Source organism: Prosopis cineraria, unplaced genomic scaffold, assembly GCF_029017545.1.
Source record: "Prosopis cineraria cultivar Desert tree isolate PC_DT_omini unplaced genomic scaffold, ASM2901754v1 PC3, whole genome shotgun sequence".
NCBI lineage: Eukaryota > Viridiplantae > Streptophyta > Magnoliopsida > Fabales > Fabaceae > Prosopis > Prosopis cineraria.
This window is the reverse complement of record NW_026555334.1, coordinates 35,143,969-35,170,960: the sequence shown is the minus strand read 5'-3', so window position 1 is coordinate 35,170,960 and position 26,992 is coordinate 35,143,969. Positions and strand designations below refer to the sequence as shown.

General features: G+C 34.0%; 3 protein-coding genes across 6 annotated transcripts; 2 read left to right on the top strand and 1 right to left on the bottom strand.

Moving 5' to 3' along the window:
* The first annotated feature begins 4,063 nt into the window (after positions 1 to 4,063).
* On the top strand, positions 4,064 to 5,218 carry LOC129305554 (uncharacterized). Its single transcript, XM_054945554.1, has one exon. It carries the CDS (start codon positions 4,064 to 4,066, stop codon positions 5,216 to 5,218), a length of 1,155 nt encoding a protein of 384 aa, XP_054801529.1.
* A 7,410-nt stretch (positions 5,219 to 12,628) lies between these two features.
* On the top strand, positions 12,629 to 14,585 carry LOC129306977 (probable adenylate kinase 7, mitochondrial). The gene is made up of 4 exons (XM_054947814.1): positions 12,629 to 13,067; positions 13,624 to 13,764; positions 13,915 to 14,103; positions 14,194 to 14,585. The coding sequence occupies exons 1-4, from the start codon at positions 12,735 to 12,737 to the stop codon at positions 14,344 to 14,346; spliced, it is 816 nt and encodes a 271-aa protein (XP_054803789.1). The 5' UTR covers positions 12,629 to 12,734; the 3' UTR covers positions 14,347 to 14,585.
* Positions 14,586 to 16,082: 1,497 nt separating this feature from the next.
* Positions 16,083 to 22,483, bottom strand: LOC129306060 (uncharacterized). 4 transcript variants are annotated; one of them, XM_054946394.1, is made up of 9 exons: positions 22,217 to 22,483; positions 20,962 to 21,758; positions 19,449 to 20,464; positions 18,697 to 18,994; positions 18,351 to 18,572; positions 17,403 to 17,576; positions 16,944 to 17,138; positions 16,738 to 16,851; positions 16,083 to 16,574 (listed from the first exon to the last, which is right to left on the bottom strand). In XM_054946394.1, exons 2-9 carry the CDS (start codon positions 21,667 to 21,669, stop codon positions 16,239 to 16,241), a joined length of 3,063 nt encoding a protein of 1,020 aa, XP_054802369.1. In that variant the 5' UTR covers positions 21,670 to 21,758; positions 22,217 to 22,483; the 3' UTR covers positions 16,083 to 16,238. The 4 variants fall into 4 exon arrangements, with proteins under 4 accessions (XP_054802369.1, XP_054802370.1, XP_054802368.1 ...); XM_054946395.1 differs by having other exon boundaries at positions 20,962 to 21,742; XM_054946393.1 differs by having other exon boundaries at positions 22,222 to 22,483.
* Between the last annotated feature and the right edge of the window lie 4,509 nt (positions 22,484 to 26,992).

Sequence of the window (26,992 nt, the reverse complement as noted above, 5' to 3'; positions counted from 1 at the left end):
AAATTATAAGAGCTCGACTCAAACAAAATAAACTACAAAGTCCTAATTTAAAATTGAAAAAAATTGTAAGGACTTAAATTGATTTTTCTTATTTTTATGATAAATTATTTATATTTTTTGATATATGCATATAAGAGTGACACTGACACATTACAAAATAAAAACTTTTCCATATATTTTATTTTCCACAACCAACACTTTCTAAAATAAAATAAATTATTATTTATATTTTTAATTTGTATTTGTACAATAAATTTTATAGTAAATTAAGTTGCTGTTTAGTTTAAATTTAATAGAATATGAATATACTAAATATTTTTTATCCTTTAAATATTAAAACATCCCCGTGAATGCACAAGAATAAATCTTGTTTACTATTATGCTTTGTGAAAGTCAGATTATTCTGACGCTATTTCTCATCTGTGAACATTCAATTCCGACATTTTTAAATTTTTCATATATCTCTATGTGAAGTTGCATATAGAATGGGGAACAATCAAAAAATGCACAAGGAGAGGAACAGTAAACGATGGTGAGTGGAGTGCTTGGAAGTATTAGAGGGTCTGGAGGTGGTGAGGGAGGTGCTAGCAGTGGTGGAAACGAGAAGGGAGGCAGAGATAAGGCTGGTAGGTCACATACTGGTGATCCACAGTTTGTTTTCATGGCGAATAAGGATTAGGTTCGTAAGGAGAAGGGGATAGTTCAGCCAAAAGCTCCTAAGTCATATAGGGAGTCTTTACTCAATTTGAATTCCTCTGGTTTCTTATCATGTAACGGGCATAATAAAGACCTTTTGAAGGGTTGGAAAGGATATTTTGCCAAATGTAATGAACAGGAGAGGAAGCAGCATGGTGACTTGTCTGATAAGGATTGCCAGGTTCTGGAGGCTAATCATGATAGGAAACCATAATTGAAGTTCACACAGGCAGAGTATGAGCAATGGTGTTGTCCTTGGCTGAATTCGTTAATAGTTAAATTAATGGGTAAAACTATCCCATTAAGATATCTTAGGCCAAGGTTAGTTAGAATGTGGAGAATTCATGAACCAATGAGAATTACATCACTCAGTAATAGGTATTTTATTGTTTCTTTCACAAAGCAAGAAGATTTGGATTATGCTTATCAGGAAGGTTCATAGATGATAGATGACCATTACCTCCTAGTACAGAAGTGGCGACCAAATTTTAATTTGTGGAAAGCAGATGCTCAGAGAAGGATTGCAGCTTGGATCAGAATTATGGATTTATCGGTTGAGTTGTATAATGTGGAATCACTGAGACGTATTGCAAACATGGTTGGAAGGACCTTGAAGATAGATTTATCAACTTTTATATCAGATATGGGGGCATTTGCATGAATTTGTGTTGAGTTGGATTTATGTCAACCTTTGCTTCCATCCTTTACGCATTTTGATGAGGATATGAAAATAAGATATGAAGGATTGCACCTTGCGTGTTTTCATTATGGTAAATATGGTCATCACAAGGATGTTTGCCCAGAGAAAGTCGTTACTTTAAAATGAGAGAATATTGATATGATTGAAAAGGTTGGTGAAGCGGATCAAAAAACATCTACAAGTAAGGAAAGGGATGAGTTCCAGGCTATTTCTGAGGAGACCCCTGTGAGTAATGCTGTGCCGATAATGGAAAAAATTAGAGAGATGGAAAGCACGGTGGTCAGAGACAGATACAGACTGGAGATGCTAATTAAGCATCAGTTATACTGGAGATATGGAGTTGCAGATTTGAAAGGACTACAAGATGGAGATGCGAGCTTGAAGGATAGAGAGAGGAGGAGGCGAGAAAAAAAGAGTGCAGATTGTATCAGGTGAACATAAAAGAGGCGATCATGGAGGAAAGAATCAGAAGATTAGAGGACACTGGATCTTCAGCAAGGAGAATAAAAATAAGAATTACTCAAAGTGGGTCCCGGTCGATGTAAAACATAAGGGATCATCAATTATGAAAGTCAAAAGAAAAGAAAATACTCCTCCTGTTGATCGAATCAGGCTTTACGTGATGAAGAATGAAGAAAATTGGAATTTAGGCCTGAAAATCTCAAACACTTTTAGGGCATTAGATAATGGGCTTCAGGAAGTGGGAGGAAATAATTTAAGCCAAATGGGGATGCATATAGGTCCAAGTAGCGAATTTTCCTCAAAAGCCCTCAAAGAAGTGATCTATGTGAATAAGATGGAAGATGAGGCCATCTTCAAAGGAAAAGGTAATGATCACATTATGGCTGATGGGACAAACGTGATTTTGGAAGTTGTCATGTATGAAGATAAAAACCACGAGGAGGGTTCTAGCGATAGGAGAATTTTATTCAGCAATGAAGCTCATTCCTTTTCCAATATATCTTGATGAATTTTGTATTCTGGAATAGTAGAGGAACAGGTTTGAAGTCCTTTCCTGGATTGGTTAAGGAAATTTCAAAAAAACATTCTGTGGATTTTTTTGTCATGCTAGAGACACGAACTGGTGGTAGTAAGGCCCAGCGACTAACTAAGGCGATGGGATTCTAAATTTTTAAAGTTGTGGATGCTAGAGGATTCGGTAGTGGTTTATAGGTTTTATGGAATGATGCTTCTTGAAAGTTTGAAATTTTGCAGAAACATGATTAATTTATTCATTCAAAACTTACATATGGTAGTAATGAGTTATTTATTATAACTGTATATGCTAGTCCTAACCCCATTCTATGTAGAGCCCTTTAGTCAGAATTGAGAAGAATTAATTTTTCTATGACAGGGGCGTGGTGTATTGGAGGAGAGTTTAATAGTACTCTTTTTATGCATGATAGTAAATCATCTTATCAGACTGGAGCTAGTATTAATTAAGAGTTCTATTCCTGGGTCGATGAGCTTGAGTTGTCAGATTTGGGATGTAAGGGTTCTTACTTCATGTGGAAGCAAGCAAGAAGTGAGAGTAGGATTGACAAAGTGCTGAGTGATGAAAGTTTTAAAAATTCTTTTCTTGGAGCAATTGTTACTCATCTCCCTTTCTTCAAATCAGATCATCGTCCTTTATTACTTCGTTTGACTGATCAAGGTAGTGCTATAAAGAAGAAAGACCGTCCTTTTAGATTCAATGCAGCCTCGGTCCTTCATGATGATTTCAAGAGTTTGGTGAATAAAACTTGGTTACCAAATGAAGATTGGTGTCTTAATGTTAATAACTTTACTATTGCAATCAACCAGTGGGGTCATGATGTTTTTGGGCATATTAATAGAAAGAAACGTCATCTGCTTAATAGAATTAAAGGGCTTAATAACTCAGTGAACTCGTGCTATAATGCTAAATCCCTTAAGCTTCTTTAAAAGAAGCTTTGGCAGGAACTTGAAGAAGTTATTCTCTAGGAAGGTCTACTTTCAGCTCAAAAAGCTAAATATGAGTGGTTTATTTTTGGGGATAGGAATTCTAAATACTTTTATGCTCGAGCTAATGTTAGAAGGAAGAAGAACATAATTGAGGCTATTCAAAATGATAATGGTGAGTGGACATATGATTCTGAGGAAGTCAAAGCTATCACTTTGTCTTTTTTCAAGAACCTTTTTCGTGAAGATTCGGCTCTCATTACAGGTAATTCCATTCCCTGCCCTATCTCTTTCCCTTGTATTGAATCTAGCTCTTTACATGAGTTGGGTAGTAATTTTTATGATGAAGAAATTAAGAATGCTATGTTTAGTATAGGGGCTTTGAAATCTCCGGGGCCAAATGGTTTGAATGCGCTTTTCTTTCAAAGCTAATAGAAGTATATTGTAATTTTATTACAAATATGGTTAAGTAAATTTTCAACAACCTATCTCTTGTCCATGATATTAATGGGACGTTACTTATTCTCATTTCGAAGAAGGAACACCTTGAGACCATTCGTGATTTTCGTCCTATCAGCCTTTGTAATGTCATTTACAAAGTTATGACTAAGGTTATTGCCAATAGAATTAAACCTCTACTTCCTACTATTATTTCTCCAAATCAGTGTGGTTTTATTTCAGGATAATATCATAATATCTCAGGCAGTTATTCATTCTATGCATAATATGAAAGGGAAGAAAAGTTTTATGGCAATTAAGATCGATATTGAAAAAGCCTATGACAGAGATAATTGGGATTTTCTTATTTCATACCTTGAGGAGATTAATTTGCCAACAAAGTTGATTGAGGTTATTCGGCATTGTGTGAGATCTTCTAGGATGCAAATCTTATGGGAAAGAAGTAAAATGGAAGAATTTAGATCGGCTAGAGGCATTCGTCAAGGAGATTCTCTTTCTCCTTATCTTTTTGTTTTATGTATTGAAAAGCTTGCTCATCTAATACAAGCAGAGATTGTTAAAGGTACTTGGAGGCCCATTCGCTTAAATAAAGGTAGTCCTCTTCTCTCCCACCTTTTCTTTACTGATGATCTTGTGCAGGTGATTAGACAATGTCTTGATTGTTTCTGTGCAATGTCTAGGCAGAAGGTAAGCCATTCTAAAACTAGGGTGTTTTTCTCTAGGAATATGAATCATAATAGAGCACAGCAACTTAGTGACTTACTTGAATTTAATCGTACAGCAGATTTGGGTAAATATCTTGGGGTCCTTCTTCATCATAATCATGTGACCAAAAATACTCATCAATTTGTGGTGGATAAAATAAAGCAGCGACTCTCTAGTTGGAAGGTGACTTCTATTTCTTTTGCAGGACGAGCAACTCTAACAAAGTCTGTGTTGAGTACCATTCCTCTATATTGTATGCAAACTGCTCATCTCCCTGTGAGTACTTGTGAGGAGAATGATAAATGTTCTCATGGTTTTCTTTGGGGTTCAACTGGGGAAAGGAAAAAGATTCATCTTGTAGCTTGGGATGAAGTGTGTAGACCAAAAAGAAATGGTGGCCTTGGTTTGCGACACACTCATCTTCAAAATAAGGCCTTTATGATGAAAGCAGGATGGGGCTTTATACATAACAAGGAGGCTTTATGGGCTAGAGTTATTATAAGTAAATACAAATGTGGAAGGGAGTTAATTCCACAAGTGAATAGGACTCACCCCGGATCTCAGTTCTGGAAAGGTTTGAGAAACAATTGGGAGAAAGTTCAAGTAGGGGTGGAATTCACAACTAACCAGGTGAATGAGGTGGTTGTTAGATGGAAACTTGAGAAGCCTGGTATGTTTACAGTTCGTTCTGCTTATGAGTTCTTGACAGATAGTTATGCTTGCCCTGATCAGATGTAGACCAAGATTTGTAAGCTTCAAGTGCCTTAACGTTGTAGATCTTTTCTTTGGCTCATAAGTCATGACTATATCCTTACTAATAAATCCCGTTTTAATCATCATTTGGGCAATCAATCGTGGTGTAGTTGTTGCCCTGGGAAGGTTGAAGACACTCTGCATGTAATGAGACAGTGTCTTGAAGCTAAGGAAGTGTGGATGAAATTACTACGTCCTTCTCAAAGATGGGCTTTCTTTACTGTAGACCTACGTGAATGGCGTAAGATGAATCTTAAGATTCAGGTAAAAGTTAACAATTTCAAGTGGTGTGATTTGTTTTCTGTTTTGTGTTAGGCAATATGGAAGCATAGAAATGAGAGAGTTTTTAAGGGATAAAGATCGACGTCAGAGTGTCAGTGTACAAACTACTGCTATCCTTAACTGTGTGAAAGGGGCTAATCGTCGCTTATAAAATACGTTTATTGCTGGCATTTGTCCTACTATGTAGGCAAATATGACTATTTTAGCTACTGATAAGCTTTTTATTTTTGTTGATGGGACCTTTGCGGTTGCTACGGATGCTAAAGGTTGTGGAGGACTTGTAACACACCAAATTTTTTTTTTAAAATAATTTAACTCAACCATAGTTGGGTTACAGTCACCCAACACATTTTTTATATCAATAATTTTAATATAAAATATTTTATAATTGGTTTCAACTTACACATTATAACATTTCGGATAAATTGTTACCTCCCACATGCCATTAGGCTAAATCACATTTGTCCATTCTTATACTCCCAACAAGTAAATTAAATTACATTTGTCCATCCTTATACTCCCAACAAGTAAAATAAGCAATTGAGTCAATTTTCAACACAAGCCAGTTATTTGGCCTTATAATTATGTCATTTTAACCAATCCAAAGTAAACCAAATATTAAAATTACAGTCATCCAAATTGTACCAAAAATAGAAATAGTTTGAAAGGCATGATTACATTTATATATTCATATAATTGACAATAAACAAAAAAAGTCCTAATATTGGCAATATAACACATTATAAATCATAAATTAAATACCCAAAAGAGACAGTGGATTTATACCACTAAGTCTCTGGGACTCCTCCACGTGTCACTCGTGGCTCTTCTCCTGAAAATTGTTAACCATATAATGAGACTCAAAAGTCTCAGTAACCAAAGCCAATTTATGATAGTGTATACAAACAGTTAAGTGTGTGTTTACTAAGTGAGAATTAAAAATAATATAATTCCAATAAATATAAGAAATAATACAATACACACAAACAATCATCCTTATATCCCTCAATTAACCTCAAACCGTAGCCCTCACTCGGTGCTAAATTATCCGGCCAAAGGTAGATTAGCTCGAGTCCTTACAAGCCACCTATTGAGCTCCAATAAGGGCGTATCACGTGGCACATAAATACAATAATAATAGCAAGTCTCCCAACACCTCACACAATAATTAAACAAATTTATAATAATATTGCACAATTATACAATATTATAAAATTCATAATTTTCTCAATAATCACCCAATTAACATGAAGTAATACTAATCACAAATTAAAAGCATGGTTACCTTGTGGCTTTTTCAATAAATTATTCCTTAAAATTTCTCTCTCACCACAATCTTCACCAGTAATACAATCTACAAATAACATATTATTTATAAATATTAGTTTCAATTTTTGAAACTAATAAAATAATTCTAATAATAGAATTAAAAATATAACATAATTCCTAATCTCAATCTTAATACAAATCTATAGTTAATGCTATTAAGTAAAATTTTTAACTCCTCTTTTAATTATTAATAAACATTAATAATCTAAAAATCAACTTCTAAACTAATTTCTATTATCAAAATTTTTTTTATTTCATAAATTCGTACCTAAAATACCCAAAAATTAAAAATTGAGTCTCTAGTTTAGAATCATAATTCTATAACCATAATAATTCATTTCTCATCCCAAATAATCATCTAAACCTCAATAAATTAACACATATTTTCAGATCTAGTTTAGAATTTGATTTATAAGCTACAAATTCAAAGATCATCAACAAATTTATACTCTAGAACATTTATTATACTACTGACAACCTCAAAAACCATATTTATTCAATATAAATTCATCCCTCTTCCAGATCTTAAATTTTCTACCATTACAAACTCAGAAACCAAAGAAGAAGGATGACTAAGAAAAATTTTTAGAACACTTACTTAGTCTTAAAAAGCTTAAAACCACACCCTAAATATCCTATTAAAAACTCTTACCTTAAAAACTCAGATCTCCCGCACCGGTGAAACTAGACGCTCTTTCAGTCTCAGCTCACGCACACGAAGAATGAAGAAACGAAAGGAAACGGGTGAGTTTTTATAAAAATTTAGTGGGTCCCACATTTTTTTTAAATTATTTCCTCTCTCTTCTTCTTTTTTTTTATTATTATTTTATTTTACTATTGAGGCGGCCGCGGAAAGCAAACTTCTCTTTTTCTTCTTCTCTCTCTTTTTTTTTTGCATACCTTTTTTTATAATAATAATTTAATAATATTTTTTAATTAATTAATTAATAATAATTTTTTTAATTAATTTCTTTAAAAAATTTTAATTTAGAATTATATCCTAAGTTAGATTTAATGATCATTTCCTACTAATTTATTTACCTCTAAATATTTTTTTTTTAAATTTCTATTAACCCAAATTAACTATTAAAATTTAAATTGGGATGTTACAGGACTAGTTAAGGATACCAAAGGGAATACCATTGAAGCTTTCATGCTCTGATTAGATAAGGGGGATAATTTGATGGTGGAATTATGGGCTTGCTATATGAGACTAAAGCGTGCTTGGGATATCAAAACCAAGCATGTAAGACTAGAGCTGTCCATTAGGGCCAACCAGGTCTTAAAGGGCCGGCCCTTGAAGGGCCAAGGCCTAAACGAGTTGGCCTTAATAAGCTCGATTGCATGTCAAGGTTTCATTTTATAAAGCTCAGCCCTAGCCCTCAGGGTTAAAGGGTCGGCCCTCAGGGCCTCAGCCATTTTTTTCAAGTAAAAATTATAAAAAATATATTTATAATCATAAAAAAAGTTATTATTCATAAAATTAAGTTTAAGAAAATAAATTTAAATCAATTTACACCACAACAATAAATAAAACTAAAACATTTAGGTCTAATATCAAATAATAACATTAAAGTGAATACCAATAAAATTAAACTTAGTTAATATTATCAGCTAAATCTTAATAAATAAATGGGGGATGGATGATTGCATTTAATATGTTCATTTCTTTGAGTTATGTATTTAATATTTTATTTTTTTTATATTATAATTTTTTAAATAAATAATAAAAGGCCCTTAAACCCAATTTACTTTTTTAAAGCTAAAATAGAAGCCCGGCCCTCAATTTTTTCGGGCGTAAAAGGGCCGAGACGACTCTATGTAAGACTCCATAGTGACTGTTGTGAAGCACTATCTCTGTTAGGAGCTACTAATTATGATTTTCATGAGGATCGAGAGATTATTACTGAAATTCAAAAATTACTTCAAAGAGACTGGTAGGTTGATATGAAATGCATTGAAAGAGAGTTCAACACAGAAGCTGATTCCTTAGCGAAATGTGCCTTATCCCTCCTCATAGGTCTTCACATAGTGGCTGGTGATTCTATTCCTTCATCTATGGAGGAGTTTTAGTTTTATTTGTTGTTTTGTTTTGTTTTGTTTGTTTCTTTTTAATAAAAAAAATCAAAAAATGCATACTTGATGAGCAAAAGTGAAAAACCATAAAGGCGCGTCTTAGATTTAATCTTTTATAGACATTATTTCTTATTTTTTTTTACTGCAGTTTTAAAAGATCAAATTTTTAAAACAAATTTATTAAAAATTAGATAGGAATCATTTCAGTATTGATCTAATAATTTTTTTTGGGGGGGGTGGGGGGGGGTCTCTCCAGTGATGGCAAGACTCAGGTCGAATTACCTAAAAAGGCTTGGGTTAGACCGTCATATCCTATAATAAAGATGATGATGATTTTATGCTGTTGGCATTTTGGGCAACCTAGTGAATAGAAATATTGGACTTTAGTATCTAAGCATCGCCATGCTTGTTAATGGATTTATTAAATATGGGGAAGAAGAACGTGGGTTTTATATTTTGCAACTATCAATTTTCCTCATGATAAATTTTTTTTTTTTTTTGGGGTAAAGATGATTGGTCCTTTTGATCCTGTCATCCATGGAAGAGTCCACCAAGGATTCGAACCATATGAGTTCACAAGTGATTAAAATGTTTTGAAAGCACTACACATTTGTTAAAATGTTAAGATTTTAAAAATTAATATTTGTTTTAATTTTATAGAGGTTACATCCCTTATTGAATGCAACTTCAAACATTGTCATTTTCTTTCAGCAACTATTAAAAACATTAAAAATTTCATTATAAAAAATTGAGAGATCACTTTTAATCACATCTATAAAAAAGCTAATCGATATACAGATCTGTTAGCTCATAAGGGCTTAATTGAGCATTTTGATATTACTTTTTTTAATCTTTCCATAGATTGCACAAATTTTATAACTTCGGACATGATCTGAACTTGGTTTATTTGTACAGCTTTTCCCGTGGTCTTATATTAAAAAAAATTATATATTTTGAGCTTCCTTATTTATAATTCTAACTAAAACCTTCCTGTACATTATAAATATCAAATGTAATTTTTAGAATAAACCAAACATGAACTTAAACTTTTTATGTATATATTAAAAAATTATCAATATATATCTCAATACTAGTATTTTATACTTGGCTAAAAAAATATTAGTATTTTATATGTTTTATTGAGCGATAAAGTAAAACGACAAAAATATCAAAATCAGTCAGCGCGTGGCCTGCCACCTCGTCCAAAACAGTACACATCCACGTGTCATTTATATAACCTATCACGCTTCCTCTGATTCAGCTTCTAAAGTCGAACCCTTCCGCGGCAGTTATTAGCTACGACAAGACCCGCTGCCACTGCATGAAATTCAATCATAGGACCGCCGGATACATTTTATTTTTCAGATCCGACTTTGACTCATTTTATGCTTTTAACGAAATTCAACTTTGACCAAAACGGGGGAAAAAAAAAAAGTACTTGCATTAAGGTATACCACTACACTGGATAGTAACAATTTTAATAGATATGGTGTTTATTATTTAAAATATTGTAAGATATTACCAAATAAAACTATTCACATATTTATTGAGACATCACACAGCTACCAAGTTAAAAATTTCCCTTTCAAAATAGAAAAAGTCAGGACAATTGGTATCGCGTGTGGACAATGAATATTCTCAGTCATTTATTCATTTAACTACTCACATGTTCAGCACATACTGTGGCCACTAAAATCAGGATCTGAACCTCTAAGACTCCCACTCCCTCGACGGCAAAGAAATCTGTACCCTTCAATTCATACCCAATGCTTTATGAGTTGCCTCCTCGTCTCATATTAAAATTTATTTTTTACACTTTATCTCACTCCTTCATATGTATATTTTGCGATAATGATTTAAATTAATGTTTTTTCATTTTTATTTCCAAAACTTATCCTAAAAAATTACTCTAATAGGTTTTTATTAAATATATTTGGCTAAAGTTTGGATAAATCGAATTGTAAGTTACTATGAGCATATTTATATTTAAAAAATAGTGAAATAAAGAGTAAAAATTATTTTTTAAAATTAGATTATTTTAATATGAGATGATATGGCAACGCATGAGGTATTGAATATAAATTCAAGGGTGTAGATTTCTATTGGTGAGGGACAATGAGAGAGTGGGAATGCAAGAGGATCCAGTTCCTTGAAATCAAGTCAATGACCTAGTATGATAGGTGGTCTTTTCTGCCTGAGCCTCTTGTTACATATGCTTCTCCTAAAGATGAGGCTATTCTACATGTCAAAGTTTTAGATTTTCACTCATTCATGGGTGAATGGAATATTGAAAAAATTAATCGTTACCTTTACTCGAAAGTGGTTAACTCCATCCTATTAGTTCAACCTCCCAACCCTCATGGAGAAAGTAATACTCTTGTTTGGAGATCTTCTTTGGATGGCACTTCTCCATTAAGTTTGCTTATAAAGCTCTTGAGAATTGTGGGGGAAATACCAATAATAAAATTTGGTTTACTATATGGAAATAGCCTACTTATGAAAATATTAAGTTTTTTTCTAGAAAGCTATATGAGATCATCTTCACATCAAATTTGTCAATATTGATAACGCAAATGCTTCCATAAGAGTTTGCCCTTTTGGTTGTAACTTCCCTGACTCTTCCATTTACATTTTGCGCAATTGCACTAAATCAAGGCAATTATGGATGAAATTAGTAAAATATTCAAAACTTAACACTTTCTTCTCTCTTTTCTTACATGATTGAATTCTCTGAAATGTAAAGAATAACGTTGGAGGCCTAAACACAAAAAGAACCCCTTGGAAACAATATTTTGATCACATATGTTGGAACATTTGGAAAGGCCGTTGCTCCTATAAATATTCTGAAGACTACATTCCTGACAAGGACATCATCTTCTCTAGCACCCAAGACATCATGAATGATAGTTGTCTCCAAAATCAACTTGGGAATGTGCATTAGGACCATGGTAGATCTCTTGCTAAATAGACTCCACCTAAATCTAGCTAGGTTAGGTTGGATGTTGATGGTTTAATCTTCATCAATGGAGCTGCTACATGTAGTGCCCTTATTTGCGATGACCATGGTAATTGAATAAAAGACTTTACCAAATACTTTGGTTATTATCCTAGTAATGCTGCTGAGCTCTTGGCCATCCTTCAGGGCCTTTCTCTTTGTTGGAATTACAAATTTACTCATGTCAATATCTACTCTGACTCTATTGAAGTTTTATCACTTATTTAATATCACCAAATTCCAACCACCCCTTCAACGAAGCTATAAGTAAAATTAGAATTCTCAAAATGAGGGACTGAATTATCAACTTCAACTATATGTTTAAAGAATCCAACAATTATACGAATTGATTGGCTCGTCATGCTTTGAATAACAACATCAACATCTCAATTTTTGAAGATCCTTCACTTGAATGTAGCACTCTTATACATCTTGATTTAACCCAATCTTGTGCAGTTATCTGTGACCCCGTATTTCAAAAAAAAAAAATCAAGTCCATGAAAAGAATACGGTGATCTCGCACGCACCTGATTAAATAATAGCCTTCCATAAAAACAGAGCGGATGTCTTTTCTTCTTCCAATGGACCAATAGACGCACGCCAATTTAGGAAGCTTTCCCGGGATCGCTCCCGCCACAAGATCTGCGATCAAAACGGAGTGGTATCCCGTAATTAAAATGAACCATAGTGGCATCTTGCCAAAGTCGAATACGCCACTATTAGAGGAACCCAGGGTCGCCTTCACTGACGAACTCTCCTCACACTCTCGAGCCCTACTAATAATAGCAGCCGCCACTGCCACCTCCGTCCACCACCATCATGGCTGCGATCAGCCACCTGAGAGTCGTCTCTCCGATGTTTAGAGCTCTCGGATTTCTCTATAATCGATCCTTCGGATCGGCGGCGGCCGCGGTTCAGTACGACTATGATGATTATGAAGAAGAACACTACCAGTTGTGCAAGCAAAGTGCCATGGCTGATACAGAAGGTTCCGCACCGGAAAGTGGAGTGCAGTGGGTAATGATAGGGGAACCGGGCTCCAAGAGGCATGTTTTTGCTGAGAGGCTCTCGAAGCTTCTTGAAGTTCCACACATTTCTATGGCCACCCTCCTTAGCCAGGAACTTAGTCCGCGTTCTTCTCTCTACCAGCAGGTTTTCCTCCCCCTCTGGTGATTTTAGAATTCAATAATCCTTTTATTTCTTGGATTAAACCTTGTTTCATTGTTTAGTTGAAGAAAATTTGAGTTCAGTTAGCCTTGAAAGTTGTGTTAGAAGGGCAATTAGTTGATAATCTTTCTTCGGATTTCTGTTGTTCTTGAAATCGAATTCTCCAAATTTTGACCGTCGGGCCCTTCTTTTCGTGGTTTCTTTATGCGTACTCTCTCCTTTTTTTCTTTTCGTTTCTCTTTTTATTTCTTTCTTCACTTGAAACCCTTCTTTCCCGCTCTTAAATTCAGCCTACATTCTGTGATATTAGCGGTGACAAAGCTGAATTTGAATCTCTACATTCGTAATCCTCTCAATTTGTTTCTAAATTTCAGTAGTTGGATTGATGTTGCAGTTCATATCGGTCAATTTTTTATAGAATACGGCAATAAAATGAGTTTGCTTCTGGCTTATGAGTTATATGTGTGCGGGGTTCACTTTGTAGTTTGTATAGGGGCCTAGCTCTGCTGTAATATTTTATACTTCGTTTCTTCCATTGCAGATAGCGAATGCCTTGGATCAAGGAAAACTTGTCCCCGAAGAAATAATTTTTCGGCTGTTGTCAAAGAGACTGGAAGAAGGATATTTGAGAGGTGAAACAGGCTTCATTCTGAATGGAATTCCTCGCACAAAGATCCAAGCTGTAAGTGTCAAGTCTCTAAAGTCTTGCAGATAGCTTCTTTTCTCTGCGTATAATTTGTTCTACTGGTATTTCCTTCACTGTTTGACGGACCTTCTTTCATAGTTCATATGGTAGTTGCTTACCTGTGTTAAAATATAAATTATTTCGCAGGAAATTCTTGATCAAATCGTTCATGTTGATTTGGTTGTGAATTTCAAATGCTCGGAACAAAACTTTGCGACCAAGAATCTGAGAGCTCGAAGATTTGATCCTTCACGAGAATATCTTAGAATTGACAGCAAGCTGTATACCCAATGTGGATGTTCCTGGAGAGAGAATGTCCACGATCACGCAGAGGAGGTGGGTCATAATCTTTCATTCTCTATCTGGAGAAGTCTCATTTCGTTATCCCTTTTCATTATCTTTACTTTATTTGTAATTTTATTACAGTGCAAGCTGTTGGAGGACTACTACAGAGAGCAGAAGAAACTTGTTAATTTTGAAGTAGCAGGTGGCCCTGGAGAAACCTGGCAGGGACTTCTGGCTGCATTACATCTCCAGCACATTGATGCTATCACTTCTTCACAGAAGCTGACTGCTTAAGGTTTCATCAATCTTCTTCCCCCGCACCATTCATATCCCCTCTGGGCCTTCTGATACCTGTGAATATGAGAGCCAGAGTGGTCTAGAAATTTTGGCGAATGTTGATGTTAGTTTTTCTTTTTGTTTCCTTCATTAATGCTTTGAGAATGTAAGCTGGATGCGTTATATGTAGCTCAAAGATACGATGCAAGTATACGGTACTTATGACCACTAGAGTGTATTGTCTCCTTTTGCCCTTCTTTTCTATCTGCCGCAATGTTTTCTTGATTTCTTGGTACGTTCTTGTTCCTGCGAGAACTTTGTGTTGGCTTTGGCGTTATTCATTTTAAAACTTCTCAGTGAAATAGTAAATTTAAGGTAATATTTAAATGGGTGAATTTGGATTGGGAATTTGAATTTAAAATTTTATATTTGAAATTTATAAATTTTAAATTCTTTGTTAGGATGATATAAAAATTTTAAATTATAATATTTAAAAATTTTTGCTTGAGTTTTAAGTAAAATTTATATTTGAATTTAAAAGCAATTCGAATAATTAGGATCAAACTGTTAGCACTTATTGGGATTGAATTGTAGACTTATACTAGGATTTTATAGTTAGTGATGACTAGAACAAAACAGCTGACTTTTACCAGGGTTGGTCTATCAACATAGACTAGTTGAGGCCAGTTTGATGGAAGTTAGCTGTTCGGTCCCAAGCGGCTGTTGCAGTAGTCTGGTCTTATTCACCACTGGCAATCCAGACCTGTTCGATGCCGCAAACAATCAATTAAATTACAAAGAGATTGTGCTATGATTTAAAATGATAGGAATTTAAAAAAGATTTTAAATTACAAAAATATTAAAGTAGAACTTGAATTTGAATTTGAATTTAATTTATTTTTAATTATTCAAATAATGAATTTAGCTAAAATTTAAATTCAAATTTTCATGTATCCAAACATAGCGGAAGAGTAATTTAGTCTCTTAAAAAAATTCCAATCATACAGAAAATTTACAATTTCTTTATTTGTTGGTGTCTCATTTATAGAAATTGACACAACTACTAATCGGTGATTGTGATTGACTTACTTTACTAACTTGAAATTACTTATCTTGTGACATTTTGCCTGAGTTAAGAGTTGCATGAACTATTCATGCCACCTCAATAAATATGAGATGACATGAACTTTGCTTCAATTTGGAGTAATAGTGATTGGGAAAAAATATTTCAGATATTTACTTAAAATTTAATATAAGTACAACAAATTAAATAAAAATCTATCAACTATTAAATTATCAATTTTTTATAAGAATTAAGCTATGGGAGGAGGATGACGTTTAAATATTCCCAGTTTAGGTTGGCTAATTAATTTAGTAGAGGAGAACATAATTGCAATCCATTTGGTCAAGACACTAGATTCTGTTGGGTATTACTATCCCTAGTACAGAGGATTTCATCAGGTGGAGTTTAATATAAACCATAACATGATTTACATTTGAATGTATTCCAGTTTTTGTGCTTTTCAAAATAGTGGAAAGTTACTTATGAATTATACTGCTCATTCTAAATTCGGTATAAATGCCTAAAGTTAATTTTCCTTCATCTTTTTGAGATGGAATGTCTTTTTCTTGGGACTTGGGGCCAATGTTCGAATGCTGATTGAATCATTGAAATCCAGGAAATTATGCACTACGTCAAGAATCTCACTAACCTGTCTTTGGGGCCCAGTGGCAAGTTGCATGTAGATAGGAGAGACGGTCAAATGAATATTATTTATATGCACACTATTCTCACCATTTCGATTTTTAATATTTCATGTTCAGCTAAACCTGGGTGATGCACCTCTATTATTGTTTCTATTTTACAGATCTCACAGGCAGAGAAACCTAAAATTTAGGAATCCGCGAGACTACTCGCTGCTCATCCACACGTCCCTGAGAAGTTCATATCTAACTGTAGATCCATTGCGAATTTCTTTGGTTTTCCAGCATAGTTTTGTTGAGGACACTGAAGATGCGGAGGCGTCGATTAGTATTGAAGACAAAGGGGAATTTAATTCATCAAGCTCATCATCACTGGTGTAAGCCTTCCTGAGAGCAGATGATCTGCTTCTTCTTAGTTGAGATTCACTTCCCACCTCCCCGAAAATGGTAACTATGGAAGTCGCCGGAGGAGGTAAGTACTCAATGGGAGCTGCATTGCATGGGAAGGTTCCAACACATTCCTTACCACACTCGAGATCGTCCTGTTTCAGATTGAGAACAAAAGCTAAATCTTCAGCGTTTAGGCTGATGATTACCAAAAATTTTTTAACTCCAACAAGGACAACATTGTTTACCTCCCAACGATATAAATCATGGCACTAAAACTGAACTGCCAAGAGATTACGAGCAAACTGGGTATCTTACCTGGGAGTCCAGAGCTTCAAAAACGACGGTGGGAATTGGATCAGGGCAAAACTCATCTGCAACAAAATTGTCTAGAATCCTCTTGATAAGTGGAGCGCTAAACTTTGGACACACCTGCACCAAGCAATCTCTTTGGCATTAACTGGCGCATAAATTTTTAAGCAAGTCAGCTGGTAGCAAAGAAATGTTCAAGTTCATTGGCAGACCTCTCTCCTGACGGAAGAACTCAACAACAAATCCTTGGGAAGCATCAGAAGGTCACTAAACGCATTCAGAAGATGGAAGGACTTCAAGGATGTATTCTGCCTCCCATCATTGTCATGCGAGTCATCCTTGTCTTCGGATGAGTCATCGTCATCCATACCAAACAAGTCAGTCAACCATCTAGACCAGTTCCCAATCTGACATAAGCAGAACACATGAGAAGAGCTATCTCTTGAGACCAAAAAATAAAACGTTGTGCACACTATCATAGCTCATCGTTTCCTAAGCTACAGTCCTGGCCTATTTTTAGATATACATTAAGGATCAGAGACCAACAGAAAGAGATGCACGGATTGAACTCGTAACTTTAGGTTTGAATTTTAAAAAATTGAAGTTCAAATATAAATATATATATATATATATATATAGAGAGAGAGAGAGAGAGAGTTTGACTAGTTTACCGCAGTTTTAAGTTGAGCCCCAGCTCCAAAGCTTAATTGCCCAGGTTGGATGGGGAGAACCTTGGGATCACTAATGGGATCAGATACAGGATCGGAAGGGATTTCATCAGCAGATTCACGAAGAATGGCATTGAACATAGCCACGTCTAATCTTGTCACACATTGCTCCATTATCTAGATTAAGAGGGTTCGTTCTAATGTCATGATACCGACAAAAAAGAGACTTCATCAACTAAAGTAAGAGAAAGCATGCTTGAGTTTTATTTTAAATGGCTAAGAAAACCGCATTTACGGATGTGAAGCCTTCTGCTAGACATTCTTTGCAAATTATACTTTTTTCCCACTCCTTCCTCCAGAATAAGAGACTGAAAATTGGGATCATTCAGCACATCAATAATCTCAACCATGAAGATACCTTAGACGTCAAGTAACCAGATACAGAAGGTATCCCCATTATAGAGTCTGTTGTGTAATTATTATAATTCCTTTAATACCAGGAACCTGTAGTATTTCAATCCATTAAATATGATCCTTTTCACTTTTAGGGACCATAGACCCGGAAGATACTACTGAATGGAATTTGGTTAGAGTTATATATAAATGTTATCCACACATCACATGTAACCAGAGTCCAGAAGATATATAATGACCATCACATTGAAACTATGACTTTGCAGCTTTAAACTCTGATGTGAAGTTTTTTCCCTGCCCTTTTGCCCTTTCCTGCTCTTATTTTATTGCAGTAATCATTGGCCAATGCATAGGACTACCATAATTCTTTGTTCACGCAATCACTCGATTCAAATCTTTTCCCCCTTGCCCATCCTGACCAAACCATAGAGATATGGCAACTAAGATAAAACAGAGAAGATAGATACGATAAAAGACTGAAGTACCTTTAGCACAGAAAAGGGGAGGAGAATAAGGAATTAGGACGGAAAAACTAACCAATCTAGACAGCACAGGCAAACAGCCACACTCATGCCCTCCAGCTCGAATGGGACAGAGCCTGTCCCAGGATTCCCGAAAAGCATTCTTCCAAATATCTAGTGAAATGTTCCCCTGCTCTTGATCACATGAGCTAGACATCCTTCTATAGCTTCTTCTTGAGGCAGAGTTCACATCCTTTTTAGTGGCTATTGCATCAGGTTGCATGTGTGGAATCAGAGTCTAAATATAGACACAGAAGGATTCACTCATTTACATTAGATTTGTGCAAATAGATTGTCATTTTTATTCATTAGCCTGCATGGCTGCTTCAAGAAATTGTTAGAGATGAGAAAATAGAGATTACCTGCCACCAGATAGATTCCACTATGCGAGAGAATATCCAGGCTTCTACCTTTTCCAGTGCTGAAGTGAACACATGGGGTTCATCCCAGTTACCAAAACCTCTGAGTTCTGGTGCTGTATTTTCATTTTCACCAGGTGAAGATCCCTTCCATCGCAATGAGTTTGTTGTCTTGCCATTCCTCTCTCCCTCACTTTTCCTTTTTACACTAGATTCTGCAAAAACTGATTGTACCATTTCTTTGGAAGTTTGGCATACAATTGTCCTCAACACAATGATATTAGACAACCAGAATGTCAGCCTGTAGTCAGATTCAAGAGGTTATCAGTTGTCAATACCAAGAAACCACATTAAATTTTATGCACGAAGAATAAGCAAAATGTGAGTTGACCAAACTCTTAAGTAGTAATCTGACTCATTGATGTTGGTACTTTCTATGCAATTTAGCCGGGAAATTTGTTAGTTTAGATAATGCTGATTCTCATTCTAACAATTATTTAACAAGTAATGCATGGAAGTTCAGCATAAAACACAGAATATTTTTCATTACACTTTGTAAGCTACTTGTTTTCCGAGACTAATTAAATGGCTTCCTTCTTTTTTCACCCAAGAGAAAATCTTGAAATTTTCATGACGATATAACTTGTGGTTCTTTGTGCTCAAGAACAACATTAAAATCTTAGCAAACGATAGGAAGCAGATAGATTAATGCTTAGAAAAAAGTGCTTGGTCTTGGCAGAATAGCTCAGGTATACCTTGGGACATCATTTCCACATGCCTTAGCGACAAGTACTAACCCAGAAACAGCATTTTTAGCTGCCCCAGCCCTTCTTGCTCGAAGGTTTTCTTTACAAGCATGGAGATACAGCCTAGAAAGACGCCGAGCTGGAGCATGGACCTTACTCATGGAGCTCCCATGCTCTGCAACTACTGAATATAAAGAAGCCTCAATAGCAGCAACTTCTCTTAACTCTCCTTCAAGCATCTTTATCTTGTTTTCTAAATGCTCGACTTTGCTGTCTAGAATGATCATTCTTGCTTCCTTTGGATAAATTTTAGCATCTTTCTTGTCAATGGTTCTGATTTTTTCTCCAGTATTTTGTGCATCTCCAACGTTGCCAATTTCCTTCACATCCAAATTATGATAACTACCAAGTGATCCTGCAATCCTAACTGAGTCTGCTGGTGACCTCACAGACTTTACATGCTTTAATCTTTCACTTTTTATAATATTTGCTGTGCCTAAAGGATATGAACTGCTACTCAATAAGGCATGATCATTGACACCTTGCGCTGCTGATTTTTCATTTTCTGTGTTGGCACTTTCCTCATACATCCCATTGAATTTATCAATGACTTCAGAAACATCACAATTTACAGAACCTGAATTCTGGTTGTACATTTGAACGTCTGTAACTATATTTCTATGATTAACAACCTTTTCATGAACCTCCTCATCTGAATGTTTACTATCACCGTTTCTTGTCTTGATCTTGAAATCTGCCTCAAATTTGTCATGAGCCAAAGATGGATAAGAACAAGCATTTTGGGTAACCACATGCTTTTGAGTTGTCACCGAATTACAATCAGTGGAATTAGAAGAAGCATGACCATTTACCGGACTCCCGAGATCAGATGACATTTCCAATGATGATGTGCTTGATGAACTCCTCTCCAGCTTTTGGCATGTATCTTGTGGCATCATATTTGATTTTTCAAGCCTTGCCAGATGCTCCTTGTCATCCCCACTGGTGTTTTGAGTTGATCCAGTCTGCCATTAAATAGCAATTACTGTATTAAACTGAAAAGTATTCTTCATTGTTTCTTTATATATTGATGAGATTCAATCAGCATACAGACTGCTTTGCTGTGCCGCTGATAAAAACATTGAAGTTAAATTTCTTTGTCAACGTTAATTCTAAAGAACAGTTTACGGTGACAGTCCTATGATGGTGCTAGCAGCAATTTATAATCCTTTTCCAGCAAAGATAAAGTCTCAAGGTTTTGTCCTATTGCAATATGTCCAAATCAGATTTTTTGGGGGAAAAAAAGATGTAATGATGCATAATATAATTTTGAAAAAAAAAAATGCTTGGTCATGGAATGGGACTAGCAAGTTGGAACCCCCCCTCCCTTTTTCAAATGGACATATCCTTTGTGTGAGAGACACTGAAGGCCTATGCAAGTAGACGTTCTAATTGATCTAGTTAACAATAAAAGAAAAATCCATGACTCTATCAATAAAAGAATGGAAGACAACATGAGTACCTCTACAAGTTCAGCAGGTATACGCCTATTTCCCTCTAGGGCGGAAGCAACAGCTGCCACAGATGAATGTGAAGAAACATCATCATCAGAAAAAGTGGCAATCTCAGATTCTTTAGCGTATTCTTCATTCGTCAATGTTAAGTCACCACCATTAACGTCCTTTGACACCACTTTAGACAAACTAACCCTTGACAAGGAGCCAGTGCGACTCTTTTCAATAGGCTGAATTTTTATGAGTAGAAGTGGCTGATCTGTGTTTTTGTAGTTCCTCTTGCAGTTCATCGGAGCACTGATGCTTAAGGTCTCCTTAAGGATACCATAATCTGCCAAGTCTATGATGGCAGTCGCCAGCGACTGACCCTTAAGAGTCTTATCTCTTCGGGGCTCATACAAGTTGAACTCCAAGCAATTCTTTTGGAATATATCAGCATGACCACCTCTAATGGACATATCTCTCAATAGAGTTACGGGGAGTCTAAACGACTCGTTAAATTCAATTTTTCCTTCTTCTGTATCAGAACCCAGCGAAGGGACAACATGACTGGTAGAGCCTGAATAGCGTTCACCATTCTCCCATTGTATCAGTACAGAACGAACGGATCTTAGAGATTGTGAAGGGGGCCAAGGCTTAATTTCCTCGATATGAATGAGGTAATTGATTTTGACACTAGCACTTCTCCTGCTCTTTGCTTTCAGGCTAGAAACCATGGTGCCAAGGTAATGAGTCCCTTCCAGATAAACTTGCTAACTTCAACGTCGGAAATATTTAGAATTCCAAGCCCTGTGTAGCAGAACAGCTAAAATGCTATACATCAGGAAGCAACTTTCGAGCCTTATATATATAATAGAACACAAAGGCAAGTAATTTCTATTCAAAGGCAGGCAATGAATGGTTATAGCAGAGCTGCGGGTACAGACAAACCAGCAAATAGAGCTCGAAATCTAGAAACAGATTGCACAGCGACAACTAAAGAAATGCAGATAAAAAGTAAAAACTAAAAAAATGGAATAAAAAACAAATGGAGAACTTCTGGTCAAGCTTCAGAATCAAAGATAGAAGCATCAGATCGGCGCATTGTTTCAAAGAATTGATGTAGAAGGCAACGGTTTAAAGCACAGAATATGCAGAAGCTTGAAAAGGCGGACCATGGAATATAATTACAAGTTAAATAGTAAATACACAACTATATTCATCACAAGAGGGCTAAAAAAGAATGCGACAAAACAAACGAAGAACCAACAGATTAATGCAGACCTTACCACGGGTGATGGTAGAGTTACTACAAAATATTGACAGAATTAGACTTGAGAGAGCTGCAAGAGCTAACGAAAACTGGAAGGGTTCATTGCTCTGCCATCAAAATGGATCTCCACTTGCTGAGACTAGGACACATCTCACTGAAACTCCGAGCTCCGGAAGAGAACCGAAAACGTCCGGACAACAAAGAATAGAAAATAAAGAAGAGGAAAATAGTGGAAAGCATCAAAGCAAAGCTGACGGCAGAGAATAGAATTTTCATGTGTAAAGTAAAAAGTAAGAAGTCGTCAATATATTGTTATCATTATGATGAGACCCAAAAATGGGGAGGAGTCGGGATAGCCAAAACGAGGTCGTCCGCGGCAAGTGAAAATTATAGGACTGTAACGTTGCATTTGTGATCGCGATGGTGACGGCAGGGCACAAAAGCAGGCATTATAAAATTGGAAAAATCTCACTAGAGCCTTCAAAGTATAAAAATTTACATTTATTACCTAATAGACTGATACTAAAAACGCATTGCACAGGTCCAAAGGCTCTCCTTATAAATTTTGTTATAGATGAAAAACACATTTGTTATTATCTCAATAGAATATTTATATATACACAATATAATATTTACGAACTCTAATATAATGTTCATAAATGTATAGTATATTTAATAGATATTAACTTGAAGTATATTATTTAAATGAAAGTATATTATTCATTATGTATTTTATGTTATATAAATGTTGTAGGTTTATTTGTGCTTACTGTGTTGAGAATTGATGAATATCTTATTGTAGATTCATAGACATTATGTTGTACATCTTTTACAAGCATATACATTTTATTTTAAGTTAAATTATGTTCACCATATGTCTTGTGCATTCATGAACAATGTGTTAAAAATTTATGAGTATCATGTGATATATATATGGACATTCAATTGAAATAAAAATAAATGCATTCTTTTATTTATAATAAAATTCATAAAAAGGACTTTCGAGTTTACATTGTGTTTTCAAGTTTTATTAAGCCTTCAATGTAAACTGGTGTATGCTAGTGACCCTATGTGACATTGTCCCTATGAAATTTCGAGTGGGAAGTGACGCTCACGCGAGCTTATAGAGAATGGCCCTGGTTGTTATTGTGGGTTCGACAGGGACACTAGTGGTTAGTTAAGAAGCGAACAACTCAGTTGGTGTAATTCAAGCCAAAGACGTTGGGTGTGTACCAAGAAGAGCACAGGGAACTAGGAGAGACGCGTGAAGAATACGCAAAGAGGAGAGAGAGAGAGAGAGAAAGGCCCGAATCTCCAAATGCGAAGAGGAGGAGTCTTGTGCGCCGACATGATGATCGTGGGGAAGAAGCATACCCGCACATCACAGTCGAGGAAACTGGATTCTGATAGTGGGGCCCACCAACATCTGTTCACCAATGCATTCTGGGCTCAGGCCACCAGTGTGGTCCATATTTCACAAGCCCAATCAGAGTGTTTTTGGGTTGAAAAACTTGTGTATATATTAGAATAAATTTGCTGCAAAAAAAAAAGCATAATTTAATAATTTAATTTTTAAAATATTAATATTTTATTAATCCTATGCTTTAAATTTTATCTTTTATTCAATTTCTCAATGACTTCTTTCAGTAGAAAATAGTTTTTGCAATCAGTTGATAATCTAATGGAAACTTATGTAATTATTGATTAATGATTTCAACTTGTTTAGATGTCAATTTTTTGAATGATATTTTTGTTTGATTTATCAAAAAACAGTCACTCCAGCAATATGATATAAATAACACAAAATGAAATCACTCACGAGGATGTTTTGAAATTTCTATCATCTATCTCTGAATAAAAAGAACTTTTATGACATTCAGATTGTAGTGATAGAAAAATAAAATAATTTTAAGGGCCATCAACAATGACTTATTAATGTAGATTTATTAATTTTCAAAAAAACATTATTTGAGGCTTAGGTGCAGCGACTTCATCATAAAAGTTGAGCTTAGCTGAAATGGTGAATAAGGTTGTGATAGTCTTGTGTGTCATGTAATGTTCAGAGGTTTGCCATTCACAGAAGGTAGTTTGAGATATTCACTCCCACATCAAGCTTCAGCTTCTTGACCGATCTAGTCGTCTCCCATCTATTATATTTACTAATATTTTAAAACTCAGATTAGACATTAAATCAAAAAGTGTAAAAGATTGCCATTATTATGATTCAATCAGTTAAACCAGCAATTAAACTAATAACATAAAAATTAAATAAAAATAATATTTATATATAAAAATATATAAATGAAATATTAATTTATTGATAGTGTTTGGGATCCTAACACCAAAGGTTAAACGCCTAAACTGCTAAAGCTGGAGGTAAAGGCATGTTGACATAAGCTCACAATCTCAAAGCAAAATGCTAGAGCTGGAGACATGCTATCATGTCATGATTCACAAACTTCTAATCTTAAAGGTTTGATCGCTAGAGGCAAAGGTTGGAGGAGAAATCAAAGATTGAGCTTAAGCCATATATGAGAAATCAAATATTAGAGAAGAGAATTAGATATTAGAAAAGATAAATCACAAATCCAAGTAACCGAGCTTAAGTTTTTTTAAGCTTTGAACCGAATTGACCCGATTTGATTTCTGGATTAACTCTGATTCTCTTAAAATCACCCAAGTCAACCTAGTCCAAATGCCCACGTGATCGAAATAGTTGAACTAAGTTGTTTTATTGAGCGATCAATTATTAGTTCAGTCTAGATTTCAAGACATGGATATTTACTATTTGGCATATATGGTAACCATGTGACTATTTTGTAGACATATATAGTATTTTTTAAAATTATTATATAGCAAATAAAAATAAAAGATTATGAGGGCTTTTATAAGAAAAAAAGGTGGGTCTGGGATCTATGGCAAAAAATAACTAGTGAATATGGAATGAATACTAAAAAGTATTCCATCCAAACCATAATATAACATATCGTTTAAAAGTCTTACTTAATTTAAAATATAGGCCATTGAATAATTTTTATAAAAATATTTTCTAACTATATTTCTACTTTATTTATTAGTATTATTTTTTTTATTCAATTGTCATTATTGAAACACCTACTCCCTTCATTAAAAAATATAAAGCATTTTTAATTGAATCTCATCCTTTAATAAAGTGATTACTTATTTTTAAACTAACTCAATCTTTTCATATTTACCCATATTAAATACTCTATAATAAATATAAAATCATTATCAATAGAGATACTTTTTAAAAAAGGTAATGATTACACCTCAAAAGATTAAAAATGCCTCACCTTTTTAAATATTTAACTCTTCAAAAAATATTTTATATTTTTGAATGGATGGAGTATATAGAGTATTTAATAAAGGTATAATTAAAAAAATATAATTTTTTTAAAGATTAAGATTTCAACTAATTTTTTTAGAACCACAAAGTAATTACCAATGCCTTTTATTGTAGTTCAAAGGAAGTAGTTTATAAGATATTTTTTAACAAATTATATATCCTAATAAATTTTATTAAATATAATTTACAATCTTATTGTTTTAAAACACGAATATAAATTTTTAAAAATATATTTAATTTAATATAACTTTATTAATGAAACATAAATAGAGAAATAAAATATAATAAAGAGGGAAGATTAGTATTAAAACAAATATAATCAATGAAACATTGTTTTTGTCAAAGTATTTTATATTTCTAAACACTGAATTATCTCTAAATATGTTTTACAAATTAGGATAGAGAGAGTATATATGTCACAACTAATTTTTTTTTTTATAAAAAATGGAAAAGCTTCATAAAAATTAATGGATTTCAATTTTAAAGAAGTTTTTAAAAAAAGATGAACAGTGAATATAGAAACCTATAATAAAAAATATGTGTGTGAAACACGCAACAAAATTTAAATGAAAATTACACAAATTGTAAAATGGTCGGCATGCAATGCAATGAATTTTTTTTCATTTCTAGAATTTTAATTTACACATAATGAATTCTAAAAAATAATTTGATGCTTATTTTCAACATTTAAAATGTAATAAATTGTATAATAAAATAAATTATTTATTTTTTACTATGCAAAAAGAGAAAAATATCATAAAAATAAGTTGCAAATAAAAATAACTTCTAATATATAAAATCAAAAAACAAGCTTGGCTCTTATGGACTTGTGCATGTAAAGCTTTTACCTTAAAATTAATTATTTTTTGAAACTAGTCTTTATTAAAGTAAGCTTAGTGCTAAGTTAAAAAACCCAATTTTTTATTTTTTTTAAATTAAGTTTGATACTGTAATTTTATATATTTATTATCTAAAATATAAATTATAATTCTCTCAAATCCAAAATAAGTAGCGTAGTTCATCATTCTAAACTATAAACGCATATTCTAATGTCACTTGAACCCAAGACCATTTTTAGGGTTTAAATGAGATAGGCTTAGAAATCTTTTATATAAATAATTTTCAATTTTTTAAACCCAAGCACCCAAATAGCAAGCATAAATGGGTAGCACAACAAACTTAATTCATATTCTCAATTCTACTAATACACAAGGCTCATAGGATAATAAATTTTAGAATGAAATGCATTGTTTTATTTTTTTTATTCACACATATAGTATAACACATTATAAAATATAACAAATTATTATATAAATAAGTGGTTTAAAATTTGTAAATAATTTTATTTACTTATTTCCTTTGCATTTTATCTATATTAAACAATTTTAATCTTCTATTCATTTTTAGAAATTGAACTCAT